Source organism: Sceloporus occidentalis, unplaced genomic scaffold, assembly GCF_023333645.1.
Source record: "Sceloporus occidentalis isolate IW3139 unplaced genomic scaffold, rSceOcc1.0.p SCAF_147, whole genome shotgun sequence".
In the NCBI taxonomy this organism is placed as follows: Eukaryota; Metazoa; Chordata; class Lepidosauria; order Squamata; family Phrynosomatidae; genus Sceloporus; species Sceloporus occidentalis.
This window is the reverse complement of record NW_028317127.1, coordinates 1,815,240-1,838,458: the sequence shown is the minus strand read 5'-3', so window position 1 is coordinate 1,838,458 and position 23,219 is coordinate 1,815,240. Positions and strand designations below refer to the sequence as shown.

The window sequence follows — 23,219 nt, the reverse complement described above, 5'->3', positions numbered from 1 at the left end:
ACATTGCAATCAGCAATGTAAGGCTATGGCACCATGTTGCTGATCACAGTGTGATCAGTGCAGAGGAGATAAGAAGGAAGAGAGTGAAAAATAAACTCAGCTGCTTAGTGACTGAGCTGCTGTTACTCCTAGACGCTTCCACATCACAATAATAGTACATACAGTGGACCAGGGCAGACCAAGCCAGGCAGTAATTTCCCTAGAAGCAACAACAATATTACCAATTAAAACTCTAAAACTATGTAGCTTTCCATGTATATTTACTATTATTGAATCCACGGGTTTCACCAATCATTAAGGATTTGCACAGGGAAGTGAGAAATTAGCTGCAGTTGTTGCAGGATAACTTTTATTATTTTTAATTCACAGGTCAATAGAAACATGTCACAAAATATATTTTCCTGGTGAAAAATAAATGTCAGTACCTTTGGTTTTCATTTTTATTTCTAAACCAAGTCTATGTGTCAAAGGAGATACAAACATGCCCTTGCTCGGTCATTAATGGTGTATCACCATTAATGTAGTGTATCACAGTATTCTACAGCCATTTAAGTCACAGTACAGATGAAAATGTGTTTATACATTAAAATATGTAAAAAAAAAATGAAAAATACATTATTCTTGTAAATGCTATACTTCATGTAAAGCTCTGTTCTCTGGCCACACTTCTAACCACATCCCCAAGAGCAGAAATATATATATTTGGCCATTGGAAATGTTGGAATTTATACCATGAGGCTCCACCAGCTGAAGGAAATCTGTGGTTACTCGGCTCTTAAGGAACGATCATTCTCCATCTTGAGGCTAGCATAAGATCCTTGAAGATATAGTTCCTCATAGGTTGAACCTCCTCAAATTGCCTGTCCCCATAGCAGAGTTTTCTATTGGCATGCTATGTACAAACACTATTAAATGCCACTGTTTCTTTAATTAATGATCTTGGGTAATACCACAAGTAAAATGAACAGCAAATGATTTGACTATTATTACATCTATTAAAATTCCTAAACACAGAGTTATATAAAAACCTTGAAATTACAGTTTTATTGGACACATAAGAACTCCAAGGTTAAAATATGTACAGCTTGACTTAATATGTAACACTACACATTCGTGTAGCAAATGTGCACAACCATGATGGGAGTTGTGTTCAACAACAACTGTAGTTACAGGTGTCCTGGTCCAGCAATCAAATTCTAAATTCAGTTTAACACACAACTGAAGACCTTGGCTGAGGTGAATTGGGAGTTACAAACATTATTGTTCATCCAAAGTTCTTTTGTGATATCACAAAATAGGAGACTATGGTTTAAGAGCAGTATTTTACATCTGTAACAGAAAAGCATAGAAAATACACACATCACCATCTTCTGGATTATGATCCACTTTTACAGGACCAGATGCTATGGGAATATCACGATCCTTAAATTCATGTCTGTGATCAGGATGCGATTATGCAGAGGGAGTCATCTCTACAGTAGGCTTCTTAATGAGGGAAGGATACCATGTCTTAACTTGACCACAAACACCTTCTACATTTGGTTTTGGTATGTGATTTTATTGAAAAAGCCAACATGATGGAACACATTATACATGTAATTTCCTCATTGCTGCATTACTGGGACAGGTTGCCCTTTTGGGCATGCAGCCGTCCGAGTGCACTACTGCTCAACAGGCCAGTTAGTTAGATCTCCTTTGTAACTAGCAGATTTACAATGAAGGGGTCTGTGCGTAGCTGGCATACCCTCCATAGTAGCTTGTACTCTGACCTGCACATCTTTCTGAGGAAGAGCTTCCATGCGTGACTTCATGTCGCATCATCCAGGGAGAGGAGACACTAATCAAGCAGTGTCCTAGGTCTTGTTTAGAGCAATGAACCTACCTAAATACAGCACTAGTCTGTAGACCTCTGCTCTTGTCTGTACTGTCAGGTAAAGATTCTGAAAGGCGAAGAGTAAAAAATGTGTGTCTAGGTATAGAATCTTGTGTATGATGGGAATGAGTATCCTTGGTGATAGTGATAAGGGCTATATTGTGAAATGTTGAACTGTGATGATAATCTGGTGTGAATCACTGGGCCATTCTTAACAAGTGGGTCAACACTCACCTGGAAGAAGGGCCAAATTGTAATGTGTAAGTCTTTTAAATGTTTTAATTCCCCTGAAACTACAGGTTAGTGAATAAACCCCACAATCATTATGTCTTTGGCAATATAGTTCTTTACTTTTTATGAATTGCAGAGTATTAGCACTTAGGTTTGTATATGTAAACATTTCTTGCTTTATGGCAGAAAACCCTTCACAGTAAAGGACACATAAGGGCAAAAACCTAATCTGATGGAACAAACCCACAATTCGTTTGTTCGGTAGATCACGCTGTTATGTTTCTGACTTCGAGACCCAAGACTTACAAAGAAAAAGAAAGAAAAAAAAAAAACGTTGACTATAATTATTCCTTTCACTAATGGTCTGTTCCACAGCAAAGCATAGTGGCAGTGAAAGGTTTAATTTTTTTAAAAATTTTCAGTGTTCTTTGTATAGCAGCTCCCTGAATTCCTCTCACACACACACAGACACACTGTAGTTCCTGAGTGGGACATTTGGAAGTAGTCAGGGCTCAGATGCCAAGCCGGACTTTCATCTTCTCATACACGACATAGCTGATACTGACTGCAGGAAGCACCTTCAGGAAGTTTGGGGCAATTCCCCTGTACAGCCCCAGGAAACCCTCTTTAGCCACAATCTTTCGGAAAAGACCCCCCATGCTAAGTTGTTCAGCCCCTTCGATGGATGCTGTAAGAAATAAAATAAAAGGCCTTTCATTAAAATAGCCACAGCAAGTTTCTATACAACCTGTTCCACCTGATAAGTCAAATCTGGAGATTCTAAATATTCAAAAGCATTTTCATGTGATACAAGCACTGATAGGTTGTTACCATGGAAACAGAAAAAAGCATCTTAATTTGTGTTGTTGTTTAAGTAATTAAGCCTTCAAAGGAAACAATACATCGACAGATGTGCTAAGGCTTATTTGCTTAACATATTTGAGTGTACAATTAATATCCATGTTAAACAGCACAATTAATGGTCCATTGAGAAGGTTGTCATATTACAAATTTCGCCTCTTGTGCGCATAACAACACATTTTTATGTGGTTGCCACAGGAAGCTGACCACAAATTCCCCTGCAATGTGAAACATGGCACTTAAAACGGACAAAAAAAGGTGTCAGCCGCATTTTTGGTTGAAACAACACTTCACAGTTGAACCCTTGTTATAGAAGTATAGGTTGAGAAAAGACTTGTGTCCATCAAGCTCAACCCTGATTCTGAGATGACAAGGGGTTTCCTTGAGAATAGTAACCCAACAGTCACCTTGAGTTAATCCTCCAATGACCTAGGTCCCTAGAATTTAGCAGCAACATTATTTGTGATAAATAACTCGAGGTCATCCTTAAAGAAAGTCAAATAAGCAGGAGAGATCAATCAATGTCAGCTGGAAGCCAAGGCTAAAGCTGCAATAATAAGTACACCCAAAAGCTCATCACACAAAAAGTGAATGACCACTCCGTGCCTAAATAGACACCGAGACTTGTGATAGATGTGAAAAATATAACAAACACCCAACACTAATACCTGCGACTGCGAGTGAAGAATAGGTGTGAAAAACAGGAGCAAACCAAGTGCGAGGCAAATCAGTGAACAGGACATGGCAATGCCACCTCTAGAAAAAAAAGACTGCCACAATCCACGCTAAGGCCCTAACATTGGTTAAAAGCTAGCATCATCTTGCCAATTAATACGTGTCTTAACTACGGATGGTGTATGTACTTCTACAAGTGTGACAGTAACAGTGTTCTGCAGTTACACAGTGTCAGGAATTCCATATAAAGTGCCGGCTGGATGTCGTTTCTCACCTTGAGCTTGCATTCTTGTCCTGATGAGGGCTAGCGGATAGCTGGCCAGCTGGCCACACGTACTGGACACAGTGCCACATCCCAGTAGGACCAGCACCCCAGGATTGGCAGATTCGGTTGCATACTTTTGCAGCCATGCATTTTTTAAAGTCTGCCATGAGAAAAGAATGAAGAGCAAACGGTTAATCCCTATCAGGGCTACCAGTGCTCACTGGAATTATGATTCTTAGCGTGTGCGTGGTGGACAGGCATCACTAAGCCTATTTTTTCAGGAAACAGAATATAATAGCATGAATTTTACTAAGGCATAACGACAAACTATTGAGGGAAATTGAATATCCTATCTAATTTTATGTTTCCACGGTTCACAGACAAACAAAATAAGAACTTTCAACTTGCATTTGATAGTTTTGTGGCCAAATATATATATATATATATATATATATATATATATATATATACACATATACACATACACACACACACTTCTCATGGATATTTACCTCATAGATTGCAAGGTCAATGCCTGCATATGGAATGATGCCCAGGATATTGGGCACATATCCTTTATAAAATGCCCGAAAACCTTCCTTCCGCATTATCTTCTTAGCACAGTCAAACATTCCATTGTATTGTCCTGTTTTTGCCACAGCTAAACGGGTCTTGAGAACCTAGGAAAGCAATTTACTTATGAAGTCTTTCAGCTACCTTCTCCTACTAACATTTCCTTACAAGTCCTTAACAGTTGCATTGTCCTCTCCAAAAATGTTCTTCCAATAGACCTCCATTCTCTCATTGTTTAAGTTACTTTTAATTTTGTCTTTCATTAAAAGTTATCCTAAGGTGACCCAGTAACTCCCCTATACATTTCCTTATACCATAATATGTTTTCCTAAGAAGTGACCCCTCAAATGCCACTAAACTTTTGAAATTACTTTGGAAACATTATTTTTGCAGTGTATACTCCTAGGGTTCAGTGCAACGCTACTCAATGGGCTGATTGGGAAGATCCTTGTAATGGACGCATTTACACTATGTAGGTTGGTGCCATCACAGCATCTTCTAATAAACCATGTCCTGGCATGTGGTACGAGAGAAAAGTAATGCTGAGAGGAGGTCTTAAGGGGTGGCTGGAAGCACCTAATACAAGGATTCAGTTGCCGACGATCACTTGCTGCTTCTGCAAGTTAATTTGACCTAGGTTGAATCTTAACTAGATTTTCTATGAAAACTAGTTCCCCAATGCTAAAAAGTGGAAGATTTTCAAAGGACGAGAAGGGGGATGATTCCTTTTAAAAACTGGTAAATTATGCTTCAATTATGTAAAATGTATTACTTACATTACAGATCAGATCCATCTCTGGATGCACTTATGAAATCCCAGCAGTAAATTAAAATGACTTTGGCTTCTTTTTAATCATTAAGGGCTCTTTAACTGCGAAAATACTTAATCTGTACATTAGGCATATATGTATTTGTGAAAAAAAATGACTTATTTTACCAATTTGAGGCCAGGTCAAATTACCTCCATAGGGTAGATTGAGGTCTGTGCTGTTGCTCCAGCCAGAGACCCTGCTATAAATCTCTCTGGTGTGCCAAGTTTCCCACTTTCAGATGTAAACAGCTTCTTGTACTGTAAAGGAATCCAGAGATGGCACAGGCATCAATACAGCGATACATATACACATTATACATTAGACACCTCTAACTCACAGTGAGTGGCATGAGATTGAGTGAAGTTTTGTTTTTGTTGTTTAAAGCAATGTAGGTCACAAATAGTAAGTCCGTTGGCTACTGCAACATGTGGAACAAAAATCGGAGAGTGCTAGATCTTAGTTAATCTGATATCAGGGTCATCCTTACCTGCTCATATGCCCAGAATTTCATGGCAGTCTCTGGGGCAATTTTGATTACATTGACCCCATTGCCTCTCCACAAGGATCGGACCCCTCCTTCCTTTACCATTTGTTTCAGGCCAAGCAACATGTTTGAGCCTCCTTTGCTTCCGTGTACCTAACAGGAGAATGGTTCATTTTTAGCAAAGAAAGTTAACAGAAATAGGGAGATAATACACCAAATAATATAGAGGAAGAACAATGCAATAGTTAAAGCCATTGCACTAAATTATTGGATTCACTTCCAGCCCCAGATTGTACACAACAGCGCAGTAAACTGTGGTAAAATCTGTGCCAATTTTCAATATTTCATATTTCTTTATGTCCTGCTGGCATGTGGCGTGGTGATAACACACCCATACTTCCCAAACAATACATTTTCTAGCATTCAGCACTGAAACAATTATTGGCCTTTTCTAGAACTACATTTTGTAAAACTACCTCTAAAGTTCCAAAATGTATGGCCTGCTTAACTGATTCTTTATACAGTTTAGAACATGCGGGCTTTTGCTGACAGGGGAGACTCCCGTGTGACCTCCCGTGTAAGTGCTGGAAACATGCTTGTTGATGCACATTACTAAGCAAGTTCTATTACGTCGTACGGGTCCTTTGGTCCACTTTCCCTAGGAAGTAATCATGTATCGTAACAACATGAATGGGTTAAACTATGTGTTTTCTGGCAAATGTACACAGAATTCCTGGTCTGTATCCGGCCCCTGAGGCCTGGGGTTGTACACTCCTGGGTTTAAAAAAAACCCATTGATATCAAAGCAAATCCGATTACCTAAAAACCAAAGCAGCAGTATGAGTGTGTGAAACGTAGCATCATTTCTGTTAGACTAATCACAATTTTGCTTCCCAGGATCTCCAGGTAACTCTCCTTTTTCTCAGGGGCAGGGAAACCATATCTGCTCTGCCTGATCTTCCCACTTCCAACCCATTCAACGCTACATGGAGATAACTCTGTCCTCACCCAAGGCTCTGCTTCACCTGGAAACTCTGGGTCAAACCCGAAAAGGGTGACAATCTGGGTATTGTACCGGCATCCTGGATTTCTTTTCTGTTTTTCTTTTTGTACAAAACTACGTTGTTTTTTTGCCTCATGTTGTCTAAGGTAACAGTGCCTATTCTAAACAGTATAAGGGTCAAACGTAAAGCCTGGATATTGTACCTGCATCATGACTTTCAAACGATCCAGGGGAGCAGTTCCTGTTCTGGACACCGCCCCAGCCATTCCTCCGGCCAAGAGATGCTTCCACCATTGACCTGTCTTCTTTTCCTCCTCTGTGAACTCATCAGGAATTGTAAGACTATCTCCAATATCCAGAACCTGAGGAAACAAAGGAGTATTAAAACCTGGCTTGAGGGAGCTAACATTTGGAGTAAACAAAGTTTAAATATTTCTGGCTTATTTTGTTAAAATACTTACAAGCCAAAGAACAAAAAGCCAATCGAGGTGGTTAATGTAAAGCAATGGTAAATTAGCTTTTAACTGTCCAAACACAATGACAAAAAGTACTCTGTATTATTTTTAAATTCCAGGTCCTCAAGAATGAGTGATGGACTGTGGACTGTGAAAATTGTTAGAAAACACATTTTTTTGTTTTATTGGTACAGTTCTATGTAAGGTATTCATAGCCGGTAGGTGGCGCTGAATGCTGCAATGAGGGTGAAAGTGATATTCTGGCTAAAAGTGATAATAAAGAAAAAAGCTAGAATGACACTGACTGCAAACTGCTCCTCATTATTCTACAGTTGCTGCCTCTCATTCCGCCATGCTTGAAACCGGTAACAAATGCAAAAAAAGTTACCCATACCACATACAAGAAATATCTTGTGTTGCCAATGTCAAAAACTATTGGATTATGCCACAAAATAGAAATATTTCAGCAGTGAGGAATTACAGAAGATGCCCATCACAATGTGACACTATGCCTTAAAATAGGATCAATAAAAGAATAAACAGTCAAACTCACTGTAGAGTGCTTCCAGTAGCGGATGATTTCCTGTATGTTATCTGCTGGGTTGAACAAGAAGTGATCTCTCCATTCATTCCAGTCCACTGTGAGCGTACCGTCTATATCCATACTGCAAGAGTAGAACAAGAAGCAGGTTTCAAATTCTGTACCATTGAGCTTTACAAAACTCTGAACACAGTACATCGCTGTGAAAAAGTATTCAGCCCTTTCCCAAGTTGCCACTCCGAAACCTTCATATTTTATTTTTTTTTGCCAGTCAGAGGCATTCTGCTGCATAACCAAACTGGGCTTGAGCTTCAGGTTACAAACCGATGGCCAGAAATTCTCCTTCAGGATTTTCTTCCCAGTCATTAAGATGCGAGACAATCATTTGTGTTCTTTTTGATCAGCAGTGGTCTTCACGTTGCAACTCTCTTTATTATTGTGGAATCGTGAACACTGACCTTAACTGAGACAAGTGAGACCTGCAGTTCTTTACAAGTTAGTCTGGGTTCTTTGGACCTCCTCTTTGAACAGCGTTGATGCGTTCTTGGAGGAATTTTGGTAGGCCGACCACTCCTGGGAAGGTTTACCACGGTTTCAGGTTTTCCCCCATTTGTAGAGAATGGCTCTCACAGTCATTAGCTGGATTGCAGAGCCTTATAAGTAGCTTTGTATCCCTTCCCAGACTGATAGATGTGAATGCCTTGGTTTCTTGTTTGTTCTTGAATTTCTTTAGATCGTGGCATCATGTGCTGCGTTTTGAGACCTTTTAGCCAACTTTACTCGACATGCATGACAGTCTATTTAATTGATATTTTGATTCAACAGGGCTGACGGCAATCATACCTGAATGTGTCTAGTGAAATTTAACCCAATTAACAATTACATTTGGTTAATTGGTTCAATTAGTAACAAAAGGGGCAATTCGTTTTTCAAATAGGGCCAGGTAGGGTTGGATTGCTTGTTTCCTTCTATAAATAAAATAATCATTTAAAAACGGCATTGTGTGTTTACTCTTTATGTAATATTAGTTTGATTATTTGAAACTAATGTGACAAATATGCAACAATAGAAGACATCAGGAAGCACTGTAATTACCCAATTATGGTCAAGCCAAGGTATATATATAGAACATGGGCTGTTAATTGTGCTCAATGACTGGTAGGCTGTAGTGAGCGCACCTCACACTATTAACTGTGGACCCCCTAATTTTCTTGTGATTGTAGATGACCCGGGATCACTCAGTTAGGATCAAAGCTTGATCTATATTCAACAAGGTACAAGAAGTGTGAACCATATTAATGCATCTGAGCAAACAAGTTGCAACCTAATTTCCCTGAATTTTCAGTGGCCCAGGGCAGTTGCCTTTTAGTCAATCTCCCTAAGGGAGGAAGGATCATAATAAACATTACGGTTTAGAGATAAGATAAAGGAAAACATGTCACAGTAACAAAAAGAACTGGCTACTCTCTGACCTCTTCAGAATTGTGTTGGCATGATCCACAGAAATGTTTATCCCCAAAGCTTTGAGAGAATTCATGATCTCAGATGCTTCAATCTTCCCTTAAAAAAAAACAAGAAAAAAAAACAAAACATTGAACCAGACAGCAATAAATATAGAAAAAAATAAAACATGGCATTGGTTTGAGTTTAAAAAAACACAACTGGAAATTGTAAGGTGGCGTTTGCGTTGAATAAAACCCTTCAAGCTTTATTAGGCCTCAGCCTGAGTGAAAATTCCTGGGTTTTACTGCATCATGGTAAGAAGTTCCGGTATTCTGTAAATTTGTGGCTAAAGGACACATTTTTTATTTAAAAAAAACAAAACAAAAAAAACACATTTTGTCCACTTAAAGCCACAGACAAATTTTTCTTACCATCTTTGTTTTTATCTAAACTCGTGAAAGCAATTTTCATTTTTTTCTCATGCTCTTCTAGATACTTCATAAACTCCCCAAAATCCAAATGCCCGTCCTTGTTGGTGTCTCCAGCTGCCACAATTTGCTGTAAGATAAAAAACAATCTAGTCATTAGGATAAGTAAGCAGAACGACTATTCAGGAGAGAATAATTAATTACATTCTATTGATCAGGTTCCATAACATACCAGTATCGGTTTACGGTTTCTATTCAAACTAAATTTCACCCAGACCCTTAAAAAGCCATCTAGTTTCTATAAAGAGAAGTAAATGATTCAACTGTGCAAATTGTTGCTCAATTTGTCTAGAATCAATGGGTGTTTTAGTAAATAATGAAGGCCTTCGCTCGATACCCAACATAATTGTGAAGGATGATTCTGAGTTTCAGGAGCGACTTGCAGTCCCAAAACACTAAAGTTTAAAGAAAAATACAATACCCACAGGTAACACAATCAAAACTACTAAAGGGGAACCATAACACACGATAATTAAAAAAAAAAGTAAAAAATTAAAAATAAAATCTCAACGGAAGGTCTTTGGATAACCAGATATTAAAACATGATGCTTTATTACAAATTATTTTGTCTCAGTAGCTTACACATAGAAATAGAATAGAAACCTTAACAGAGCTGTCTTTCTAAACTATTCAGTTTCTATGGTAACAACATATCAGCATGTGCTTTTGGGTCACATGACAATTAATTATTCCTTACAAAAATAGGAATGAGGAAAAATGTAACACGATGCGGAACCTCATCGGTAATAGTGAGCCTTAGCGTTTAATGTACTTTACATTATAGTTAATTGCAGGGAGTGTCGGCAGATATGCCACGTCTGTGTACTTTGGAACAGACATATATACAGTATATATTTAAACTGACAAAACCAAATGTAAATCCACAAATCACACCCAGTTTATAAATAGATTTTGCTGACTCGTGCATAAACTGACTCCTCAGCATATGTTCTCAGGAGTCCAATACACCAAGCAATCCTTTGATATGTTCTTTTGAAAAAAATACTGTACAGATCATTGAAATAACTGCCATCACTAGATAAGTTGTAAACAAGTGTTTACAACACTATATCTTGCAGGTAGAGTATAACTCTAGCACTTCCCTCCACCATTGGAACATGCTTACAAACTTACCTACCCATAATCTATTGAACCCAGAGGTCAGGAGTGCCGAGTAAAAAGATGCTAGGAAGTAGAACACGTGCATTCTACCCTTGCATCTGGGTAAAGGACTCTGCTTGCTGTGGGTCTATTAAGTAGTATAAGTGGGACAATGGTCTCTTATCTACATACACATTATGTTTCTTTGGATCTCCAAGGCCATATCACCCAGGAATTCAAGTGGTCAAAGAGGGAGGCATAGACTATATAAACGGATATATTGCCACCTCTCAAGTGGCTGTGAATGTGTGACCTCTTGATGCCAAATCCGTCCGTTCCTCTAACTTTAGTTCTACAGCCCTAACATACTAGCAATCAATGGGGTAGAGTCACATAAAATATCTTGGGAAATCATACCCTCTAAAGCAAAAAAAATGTCCCTCTTTGGCAATTTGATTGGATTTGGAGCACTTGAAGTCTCCTGTATGAACTATACAACGTAAAGGGACAATTACCTTCTAGGACATATTAACGTTTCTTAGTTTTGCCAGATATATTTGTCAGTAAGACTAGAAACCATTTTAGCGATTTCTCTTTAAAATGATTCATGTTTTTTGATAAGCCATGGTCTCTAAAAGCGGATACAATATTCAAAAGAACAAAAGGATGCCCCAACATCTCAAAGTAATTTGGGTATGTGCATTAGTGTGGACTGCAAATGGTCAGAGTCAGCCAAATGGTTCTCATTCATCACTCATTGTACCCTTTGCTTCCTATGTAGATAACTGGAACTCTTTCTTCTTTCCTACAGCCATATTGTGGTAAGTTAAATGACACTATAAAGAAGTTGTGTTTATTTTAGGGTGTGTTGGGCAAGTTTTGTCTTGTAAGAACAAATGAATCTGCTTGGCTCTATACATGTAGTAGTATAAACTTTAAACAAACTGTTTCACCGAATCAGTGATTCATTTGGCTCAGATTCCTGTTCCGGACCCAAATTCTTTCAGAGTGTCAAGTTTGTCAACACATCATCTCCTAGTGTGGGTGAGAGGGCAATGATGGTTGCAAGTTTTACTACCTGTTAGTAACAAGATAAAGAAATGGGTCTTGCGATAGCCATTGCCAGGAGAGACTACAGGTGGTCCACATGGCCAGTGTGCCGCACATGAACGGAGGTGGTTTTGCCCCACCGGCTTAGGAAACATAAGAAAAGGTCTCATCTACTCCTGATGAGAGGGGCTATAAGAACCACATCGTCTTATGACATCTGTCATAAATCACATATACATATATATATATATATATATATATATATATATATAAGAATACTAATTAAAAAAAAAGTCAATTTATGAAATATGAACAGGTGGTTTAAAGCACTCTATGGTTATTAAAATTTTGTGAAATAAATACTAATTTATTCATACACAATGGGTTACTCTTCGGTAACGATCCAATTCATGACCAGAGGATGAAGCACGATCAAGGCCCACTTCTAGCCCAAAATATGAAAAAGGAGGTTTATAGTAAGGTTTAGTATGTGGGCTAGATGTGATGGAGGAACGTCATGGAACACCTTGTTTTTAAAGTGTTCTAGAACTTCCAGCAGAGGCATTTTTCTCAATGGCCCAGGGCGAACAAAACGTATGAAGCCCCTTAGGGATGCTCATTATTATATTATTGTTTCTGTAGCACAATTTATTGCAGTCATTTACTTTCCTGGCAGCTGCGTCTTCATATCAGTCAAGCAGTACTGTCCTGTTTTGCACGCACATGCAAAGACATTGAGAGAATGCATTTGCATTTATATATATGGAACAGTCATGTAAAAAAATATGACATGAATGTCCCTTTAAATGCTTGTCCTAGAAGAGTCATTTTCATCCCGACAAACACACACATTTATATATATATTATATATATATATATATATATACATACATAGTAGAGTAGAGGAGAGGTATATATATATATATATATATATATATATATATATATATACACACACACACATATACACATATATATATATAGCGCACATTCTGCATGTCATGTAAAACAGGACATTTATGCTGGACATGATAAAGGATGAGAGTTTATTTAAAAGAAGATGTACTACCAGAACAAGAGGACATCGTCTTAAGCTAGAGGGGCAAAGGTTTAAAAGTGACACCAGGAAATATTACTTTACTGAAAGGGTAGTGGATGCATGGAATAACCTTCCAGCTGAAGCGGTAGATGTTAATACAGTGAAGGCGTTGAAGCAAGCATGTGATGTGTAGGACACAGAGCAGAGGTTTGCCTTGGTTACAGTAACAGATTTAAAGAAACATCTCTTATTACAACCCATGCCCTGATTTATAGCTGTACGAGTCCAATAAACTGAGCAAAGTCTCAGCAGGGACAGGCCACACCACTCCCTGTAGATATTGTATCTGCTGTAGAGCCATCAGGAGACAGTAATAACATCCTAAGCCTAAGCCTTTGGCTATGGTTTAAATAATTTGAATGGATACATTTGAACAATTGTCGCTTTGTGTAACAACGTATCCTTGGCTTTTATTTCAAAATAAATTCTGCAAAATAAATAGCCGAGCCGAGAGGAATATGAATACAGAAGGTACCATCACCGGTCAAATAACTTCCAGGACTGAATACTATGGGAGAATAACTGGGTGATGTAGTCCTTAGTGGCCAGAGTGTGCTTATCATGGATGGCATGTGGCACGTATTGTTAAAGGTACAGTCACGCCCGTGTTAGTAAATGAACCGGTTCGGCCAGGTATTCCCGGGGTATGCTCACGTTATCCTCCCAAGTGGCTCTGGCACACCGCGGACGCACAGAAGATTTCAATTCTTTTTTGAACAGGTCATCCGTTTTGGTTTATTCATTAAACTAATTAATGATGGGCAAGGATATAGATCAAAAATTATTTATTCCAATTATTTTAATACATTTGAAAATATAAGTTTCCTGCAAACATGGATGCTGGATGCTGATCGATATATTAATAGCAACTTGGCTTACCTTTTATATTTATTTATTATCCCTATTTATACTTTAAGTTGTGGGCAGCTACCTGGGTACCTGTTTTTGTTTTTAACACCTGCCTTCAACAAGAACAGTGAGATCATCATTAGATGAGCTCCTTTGTAAAAGAAAACCATCATAATTGTCAAACCGGATCTTTCTAAGATTATACATTTATTTACAAACAAACGTTACTTTAACCTGAAACAAAAAGTCTATTTATTAACCCCAATCCCTCCATGACACTCCAACTGAAAGGTCTGTGGTTAGCATTTGATTATTATAATGGTATAGGTTGACAACCTAATAACTCCGCCCATCTGAGCAAGACTATCTTTAACCCTTTGGTTGCTTTTGCAGGGCAAGCAATTACCCAAGTTTCCTTTCAAGCAGAACACTAATGGTTAAAAAAAAAATCTGGCCAAAATCCAACGTATTTTTTTAAGCAGAGAAATTCTGGTATCCTGCCTAATAACTCAAAAGCGTTCCAAAAGTGAAATATACACAAAAAAGAGCAATAGGGAGCGTGTATAAAAACACTCCTAGTGCAAAGTCGTAAATATGGAGCAAAAAGCCGGAACATTTAATTGATCGCTACGGCGACTACACCACTTTTAACATATAACTGCAGGTACAGGTAATACGGTTTCACTGTTCCATTACTTTTATATTATAATCCAATAAAATATCTCACCTCTTCCGCGCCTTTGCCCACAGCCATCCCCATGGATTTGAGACCTTCTTGCAGCTCCAGGATGTCCACCTTCCCATCTTTGTTGATGTCCAGTTTGTTGAAAAGTTCAGCGTACTTGGTGCGGTTGTCCGAACCCTGGCAGACGGCTGCAGACATCACCAATTTTCTCACTTGTTCCAACATCTTACCGATAAACGTTTTGCGAGACAGGGAAGAGAAGCTGTGTAAAGTTAGAAAATGAAAATAATTACATGAGTACCCGTGCTTTGTCTAGGTTCGGTGGGGGAAGGAATCTCGGTTTGGGCGAGAGGTGTAAGAGGAGCGGGGAAACAGACGAAAAAATAGAAGAATGAAGGCCAAGAAAAAAATATGCAGAAAAGCAAGTCTACAAGAACTGTGACAGGACTACGCCCAGAGACGAGGAGGATCTACTCCACCGGGGAGGGCTCAAAAAAGGAATTCCCTGTGTAAGAAGGGAGGGCAGATACAGAGCTGTGCACTGCCCAGGCCCAGACATCATCTGTTCTCTCTGCCTTAAAAGCTTTATATGTCCAACCCCTTTATCTCTTCCTCCTCTTTTATCTCGCTACCGCTTTTCACTTCCTTTTGTTGCAATGCTATAACACAAAATGCTAGGGCGGCCTGCAAGCTGTGTTGAGGGAACGCTTTCTCCATGAATGTTCCTCGTTTTGGATCGAAATGTCTGAACGAATTTTAAGATTTATAGAGCAAAAAAATGACAATGGACACGTTTGTACAGAAACAATGTGACAAATACGGTAATTAGCAGCAGATGTCTTCAGTCCAAGCATCAAGGGGTCCACTTGTGGACAAAGAAGCCTTGAGAGCTTCCATGCAGACGTCTGCCTCACATCCTTGTGTTGGCAACAATCAATACATTTCTCTGAGGATTTAAAGGTAAACAAGTAATGTAACAAAGCGATGGATAACACAAGCAACACTGAGAGTAAAGTTCTGGAGACCCCAGAATGTTTGCAGGATACAAATTATCAGGAAAGACTAAAATGATCTCAGTATGTATATCATGGAGAAGAAAAGATGGGAGATATGATAGAAGTGTTTAAAGTGGTTCCACAAACTGCGAGTTTATTTTAAAGGAGGAGAAAGGCTCAGAGGCTTAGATATAATGTAAGGAAGATTTACTTCACTGATGGAGTGGTAGATAGGTGGAGCAGCCTTCCAGCAGAAGTGGTAAAAGTTAATACAGTAAAGGAATCTAAACATGAATGGGGAAGGCAAAAAGACCAAGGACCAAATACCATTTGAGGATTTTTACAGCAGGAAAATATAGCACACTCGAGCCAAAATATTATCTGCGTCATTTATTATTATTATTATTATCCTTTATTTATATAGCGCCAACAGTTTACGCAGCGCTTAATACAATACATAAATTCAAGGGATATGACAAGACAAGAATTGACAGACTAAGACAAACCGATACATTTGGTGGAGAGAGCCCTGCTCGCAAGCTTACAATCTAGAGGATTATTTGCAGAGATGTTTGCAGGAGAGCTGCATTTTCAACTCACTGACTTTACTGTGCTAGTCCGGACCGGCCATCACGAGAACCGGGCAAATGCTTAGCGGGTCAGTGCTTAATGATACCTCCCTAGTACCTTTACAGCCAGGGCCGGCCCGACAATGGAGCCGAGTGGGGCAGCCGCTCCAGTCGGCACTTTTGAAGGGGCCGCACTTCGCCGCCCCAAGCCCTTTTTTTTTTTTTCTTTCTTTCTAAAGCGAAAGAGAGAGAAAGGGGCGCCGAGTGGTTTTCGCTTACCAAGCTGTCAGTACCCGCTCGGCGCCCCTCTCTCTCTCTCCTCTGCGGCGAGTCTTCCTGTTCGGTCTCGGTGCCGGCTTGTAATGCTGAGTGCCGGAAGATTTCCGGCGCTCAGCATTACAAGCTGGCACCGAGACTGAACAAGGAGATTCGCCGCAGGACTGCTGAAAGGTAAGTACAAGGGGGGGGGAGGAAGGGTAGATAATATGGGGGGTAGATAATGGGGGGGCGGCAGGGACGGAGGGAGAGGAAGGGTAAAAAAAGGGGGGGGGGCGGCATTTTAAAATTCGCCCCAGGCGGCATTTTGCCTTGGGCCGGCCCTGTTTACAGCTGCTTGTGCATCAGATCCCATCCTTTATGGAGTCCAACTTCCAGCAGAGTTTATGCTGTCACACGCTATATTAGTGTAGGAGTGTAACACGCAGCCATCCATGTGCATCATTTTATAAGCTGCTGGCCTTAAAGTGCCAGCGCTGACTTTTATCCCCAGTCTGATCATGCTGTACATTACCAAGGACTCAATTTCTCCTTGACAACAACTGATCAGGCCCTGCATAATGCATAGTTCAATCAGTGATGACACCTTCATGAAATCTTACCGATTTACCAACTCACTGAGCTTAGTCCTATGTTATATATAGTTAAGTGGGTGATCTGAAACTGCAACTCTTCTGGGAGCTCCCAGTTTAGTTATTAAATACTAAAATGCTCACAATATGCCAGAAGTTCACAGAAATGTTTCAACAAAGTCACCCCCAACCAAACCTCCTAGGGTTGCCATAACTATGTTGTTGATCAGCACATGTAAAGTGCCTCCCTGTGCGATTTATAACTGAGTGATTGATCTCCTGCCCTCAGTATATATATATATATATATATATATATATATATATATATATATATATATATATATATATATATATATATATATATATATATGATCTCCCACATACTGTTTCGGAACACTTTACATATGCTGATCACATGTGAAATATGGCCAACGTGACAAGTCTAAAACCTATTGAAGCATCTTTGGTTAATTGAAATGCTTTTATCAGAGCAGATATGGCTATGCAATCCCCCGTGGCCTCTGCTATGTCACTGGGACACAGTGTCACATAAATATCATCTTGCTCAGAAATTCATTGATTTTTACAAGTAGCAGAAATCGTAAATCCCTTGTGTCTTCCAACCCCATTTAGAGTTAGCATTTTGTGTTGTATAATAAAAAAAAATCGGTACCACAAATACAGGTTATCCTTGCTCTGTAAATATTATTATTTTCCAGTTAGAAATTATTTGCCCCACTATTTTTATTCAATTTTTATTAAAGTGTTAAAGTGTTTACTGGTACCCACCCGCCTTGGGATCCTCAAATGTCTGGGTGAAGTACTGAGGGTCAGTATATGTACAGCACGAAAGCTTCTAACATCATTGACTAAAAGGCATTTGTGCCCGAAAGCATCTGCCCTTACAGCTCTGTACAATAAAGGACTTCATATAGAAGCCATGAGAAGAAAATGTTCAGCTTGTTGTGAACTCTTGGGCCTGCTGTCTGTGGAGAATCCATGGTCCAAGGCTTTGTGGGGCATCAGCCTTTAATATGTCACAAGATAAATTCTTAAAAATTGTAAGAAGGCCTCTCGTGGAAGGCTGTTTCACACCCAACTTGGTTGATCATTTCTGGCGGAGGGGGCATTGTTCTGGAGCTACTAGTGGGTTGAGTCTCTCTTAGCTGTTTCTTGGAGAAGGGTGCCTCTTGAGTGATTTTCCTTATTCCTGTTTTGGAAGGAAGAGCCCTGGTAAAATAGACAGAGAATGTTTCTGAGAGGCAAGGCAAGATACACAAATTTGTAACCAGATTTGTGCATAGGTACAACATACACTATATAGACAAAAGTACTGGGACAACTGAACATTATACCGACAGTGACATCACATTCTAAATACATAGACATTAATATGAAGTTGTCCCCTCTTAGCTCACAATCTCTGCTCCAGTTCATCCCAAAGGTGTAAGCTTTTCCTTCACTGGAAGTAAGGAACCTAGCCCAAAACCTGATTTAGATAATGAAGAGGTATGTCCCAATACTTTTGTCCATATAGTGGTGCACAAAGCATGGTCCTTAAAGACATGGTTGAATGAGTTTGGAGCGAAAGAACTTGACTGGCCCGCTCAGAGCCTCAACCCCATCCAACACATCTGGGATGAACTGGAACGGAGATTGCGAGCCAGACCCTCTCGTCTAATATTAGTGCCTGGCCTTACAAATGTTCTACTGGATGAACGGGCAATAATTCCCACAGATACACTCCAAAATCTTGTAGAAGGCCTTCCCAGAAGAGTGGAAGCTGTTAAAGCTGCAAGGGGGGTGTCAGCTTCATATTATGCAATGGTCCATGCTGGTGTAATGGTCGTGTCCCAATACTTTTGTTCATATATTATATGTCCCCCTCAAAAGACTTTTACCCAGGTTTGTACCTAAGGACATTCTATGTTGCCCTTGAAACAGTGGCCCTTCACCACTTTAAGAACGGAGTGCAGCATCTTTTGTTTTATTCAATGACAGGGATAAGTAGTCCCCTTCAATGAAGGGGGGGGGGCAAATATATATTCTCATCTACTAGCTGGGACCAAATTTGCTGACCCCACTGGATATTACACAGACCATTTCATGTGAGTGCTATTTAAACTGAATTGAGTCAAATGCCTGGATTATAGGTTTGTTCATTTCCTGCCACTGCTGATCACTGATGTTGGTAGGAAAGTTCCTGCATGAAGAAGACACATGGGGTCCTGAGAAGAGTTATGTGTAGTTCTCTGTCACATTGGGTCTCCTGCCAAAGCATTCTGAAAAGGCCCACAGTAGCAAGCTTTTGTGGCTCATAAAAATGTGGTGTCATCCCTAAACACACAGCATGTATTTTCATTATACTTTTTATAAATTGGTGTCTTCAGGCAATGGCGAGAGGGGAATTTGCTTCCCATATGCCTGAAATGTTGCCCTCAGCATCAATGAATACTTATGACTGGTGTCTTGAGGAAGATACTAGGCCCTGCATTCATTTGGGTGAGAGCTGTATTTAATAGTTAAGTCACCTTAACAGCATTTTGCCTGTATGCAGTAGGTTACCTAAAAGGGGGCGGTCCGCTCCGGGTGCCACTCATCAGGGGGTACCTGCTGGCCCGACGGCCGCCTAACGCGGGCCCGCAGCTTACCGCACTGTGCAAGGAAACTCTTTTCTCGCCCAGGTTCCTGCTTATCCTGTGCGGGTAAAGATGAGGTGTTTGGGTGTGCGGGCACCATAGCAGTAACCAGCAGGCCTGCATCACGTCTGTGCAGCTGGACCCTGGATCTGCTAGAGAGGTAAGGGATGTGGTAGTGTGAATGGGTGAGTGAATGAGTGATTGAGTGAGTCAGGGAATTCGTATTTAGGGGCAGAGGTGCACAGGCAGATTGCTGAAGGGGCAGAAGTGGCACAGGCAGGCTGTTTCAGGGGCAGAGTTGGCACAGGCAGGCTGCTTCAGGGGCAGATGTGGCACAAGCAGGCTGCTACAGGGGCAGACGTGACACAGGCAGGCTGTTTTAGGGGCAGAGGCCCCTGGCTGCATGTTCATTAATTCAAACTGCATAATGTTTGGGCTTTTTGATTGTCAATCAGTCTCACTATTTTGGAGAAATGTAGTTAAAAATATCCTTCTTTAGGAATGGCAGCTCTGCTTTTGGACCCAAATACATCTGTCCCTGTTTCTTCTTGTGTTCCTCTTTTCTATAGAGCCTATAGCTCTACAGCCATAAAAACCACCCCAAACAAAAATGTCCCTCTTTGTCAATTTGAAATGTTGGGATGGTATGGTTTCATGTTCTGGTCATCGCAACTTTAAACTACATGGGAACATTTCAGGTGGCGCTAAAGGAAGCAGTTACTCAATACATGATGAATGGCTTAATATGTTGAAAGTGCTGCCATATTGCCCCAAGTTCAAGTTAGGGCAAAACTGCAGTGCTTTCAGTGACGTCCTTCCCCTGAATGGCACTATGAACCCTTAAAGAGATGGGGGACATGGAAGGAGCAGCTGGATAAATAGGCCATTGCCTACGCCTGTTGAGATCACAGGGTCTCCTTAAAAGTCCCATGCTCCTCATTGCTCACAAAATCAGAACAGTGGGGCAACTACCCAATATAAAGGGACAGTGCCTGAAAATTAGGACTGTCCTGCAAAAAATTTGATGGTTGCCTTTGAGTTAAATATATTTGAATCAAAAGAGCTTAATCCATTTAAGGATTTTGAAAAAAAAATCATAAACAACAATAAGTACATGAACAAGCAAAGCTTTATTATATATTGGAAAACATTGTATGGTTGGGGCAGGGGCAGAAAAGGATCTACCTCTGGACTCACGTAGAGTCATTCTTCAGCATGCAGGAAAGGAAAAAAAACCCAATTATAGGAGGAAACCTCTAGGGAACCATGGCTTGAAGAACTGCCCTTCCCTTTGGGCACTAAGAGGTTAACTCAGACTACATTTAAAGGAAAATACAACAGTAAGAACCACAAGCAAATCAAAATAATATTCTAAAAAAGGCCCACAATCTTCATAGACTCTTCTTTTGCTGGAATCCTGACGCTCTGCAAATCTCTTTGCCGGATAGCCGACACCCTGCAGTTCACTTTGCCAGGAAGCCAGACTACTGTAACTGTCACTCACGGCTTTATTTGTATAGAAAATGTGAACAACACAAGATTTTTTGCTGCTCATTATTTTTCAGTTTATTTCCTTGAAATAGTATTATTTAAACATAAAATTTTCATTTGATACGTTAAACTCTGGTTACTATTTTTATTTTAACTGGAGATGCTGTGGTGTTTGATATATGAGAGGAGAAACTGAACTGGTATTAAAGCCAAATGGTTAAGTCACTACATAGAATCTTCACGATGGGCTACAAAGGGGTTAATATTTCTCAGGGTCGCCTCACTTAGGGAGTTCACAGGTATGCGTATAACTAGCCACTGATCCACATCTTACGTCATTTGTGACACTGCTGTTCTGCCTCCCAAAAAGTCAATGCCCTCCACGTATTCGCAATACTACTTAGTGTCTTCCCCCTTAATAATTATTGCAAGTCGTGGCAGCGGCGTTAGCGATGCTATACCAGTCTCCCCCGAAAGGTGTCACTGTAGCCAGGCATTAGCACCACAACCACAAACCTAAACTATCTCCACCCCGCGACACACAGACAGGTACGGAAGCCCGGAGCTGACAGAAAGGATAGCGAAATCCGGGCGGGACTGAACTAGAAAGGGGCAGGCATGTATTGGGGACCGAGAGACGTTACTGGGATTGTTTAATCGCTAATAAAACAGTACGTGCTGTTACATGACCGTCCATTCGCAGCTTTCTGGTGAGTGACATATTTATTTTTTTAATTGTCATTTTTCACACTGGTATGTTTTCTTTGAGTGACAGCTCTCTCACCTCTATTGATTTACAGAATGTGCTGCTTTAAGAAGTACATAAGATCTTGACTAGATTACATTTTGTAACATACATGTGCTGGGCGATGGTCCTCAGTCTACTATCGGTTTATGGTAACATGCACTGTGTTGATCAATAAAGTTTGATGAACACGGTGCTTCTACACACTAGTATTATATTTACATTATTGATAATATAAGCATTTCCTTAAAGGGCAAGTAAGAGTGTTTATAGACAGCTGATCGGCGCTCTCCTCTATAGACTGGCTTGTTATGTCAATAATGGGACGTATTTGATAAAGAAGTAATCGGCATCCTACACAGCAACATAAATTGCTCTTCTATATATTCATAGTATCGATTTATTTCTAGGCGTTTAATAACGCCCGGGCAATGAGTAGTTAATGGGCTGGGTGACGTCACGCACGGAGAGTTCGGTTCTTTTTGCTAGACGGGTTCCCCCGGTGATCGCGGCGCCCGGCAGACACCAGCATGTCACCTGCCGTACTGTTTACGAATTCTGTAGCCAATGGGTGTCTCTGTTAGGAGGAAATGACGTTACCCGGATGTGTTGGTGCAAGAAGCCAGCCAGCCAGGGGGTATCCCTGGGGATAAGCAGAGATCCAGAAGGGACGGTGTATATGGGGAGTCACAGATCCCGTGGTGAGTGGCAGCTGGAGGCTGCTTTGTAATTGGCTGCTGACTATGTGAGATGGGTTGCATTTAAATGGGAAATGGAGAGCTGCAGTTCTTGTTCTGAAGCTTCCTTCACCAGGTTTAATGGGGGGGGGGGTAAACTCACCAGCCTCTGACAATCCCACAACTCAACTTTATTCAGGACAGCAGAAGAAGGCACTTGAGTGACTGATCTACAACTCCCATTACCTGTGTTGTAGGAGATGATGTAAGATATTAGTGACTGGACAGCGGCAGATTTTATCTGCCAATCAAGAAAGGGTTTCATGTTCCAAAAGAGGAGAACCACTCCCAATACTATCAGTCAAGGGGTCACATCAGTCACGCGAAAGAAATAAGGGGTGCGTACACCGAAGTGCAGCCCCACAAGGAGAAGATTGGGGACCTGGTGTCCTCTGTGGCCCTACACTTCGGAGCACCTATACACACAAAATACGGCGCCAAAGCCATATGGTTTTAATTGAAATGTTTGCGTGGCTGTAGCTCCGCACCATGATGTATCCCGAAGCGCATTAATAAAATGATGTGGATCTAGCTTTGCATGTCGGGGGCTCATTCCTTGTGCATAAGAAAGAATTTCGGAATGAGATCTGCCGCTAGATCCTAGTGTGGGAAGAATGTTGAAAAACTTTTCCCCTTACTGGCATCACTATATTTTCTGAAGCTTATTCCCTTTAATATTCCATCGTACTAGATCTGATAGTATCTGT

General features: G+C 40.4%; 1 protein-coding gene across 1 annotated transcript; it reads right to left on the bottom strand.

Moving 5' to 3' along the window:
- Positions 1–2,616: 2,616 nt before the first annotated feature.
- On the bottom strand, positions 2,617–14,713 carry LOC149280807 (mitochondrial adenyl nucleotide antiporter SLC25A24-A). The gene is made up of 10 exons (XM_089500080.1): positions 14,531–14,713; positions 9,648–9,774; positions 9,246–9,333; positions 7,786–7,897; positions 6,981–7,139; positions 5,778–5,927; positions 5,440–5,547; positions 4,418–4,585; positions 3,915–4,065; positions 2,617–2,792 (listed from the first exon to the last, which is right to left on the bottom strand). The coding sequence occupies exons 1-10, from the start codon at positions 14,711–14,713 to the stop codon at positions 2,617–2,619; spliced, it is 1,422 nt and encodes a 473-aa protein (XP_089356206.1).
- Positions 14,714–23,219: the final 8,506 nt, after the last annotated feature.

Coding starts and splice junctions, on each gene's coding strand:
- LOC149280807 (XM_089500080.1), bottom strand. CDS start 14,713: ATGTTGGAACAAGTGAGAAAATTGGTGATGTCTGCAGCCGTCTGCCAG. Junction 9,334..9,647: donor TTTAGATAAAAACAAAGATG/GTAAGAAAAATT, acceptor TTTTTTTTTAAG/GGAAGATTGAAGCATCTGAG. Junction 4,066..4,417: donor TTGACCTTGCAATCTATGAG/GTAAATATCCAT, acceptor TTCTCATGGCAG/ACTTTAAAAAATGCATGGCT.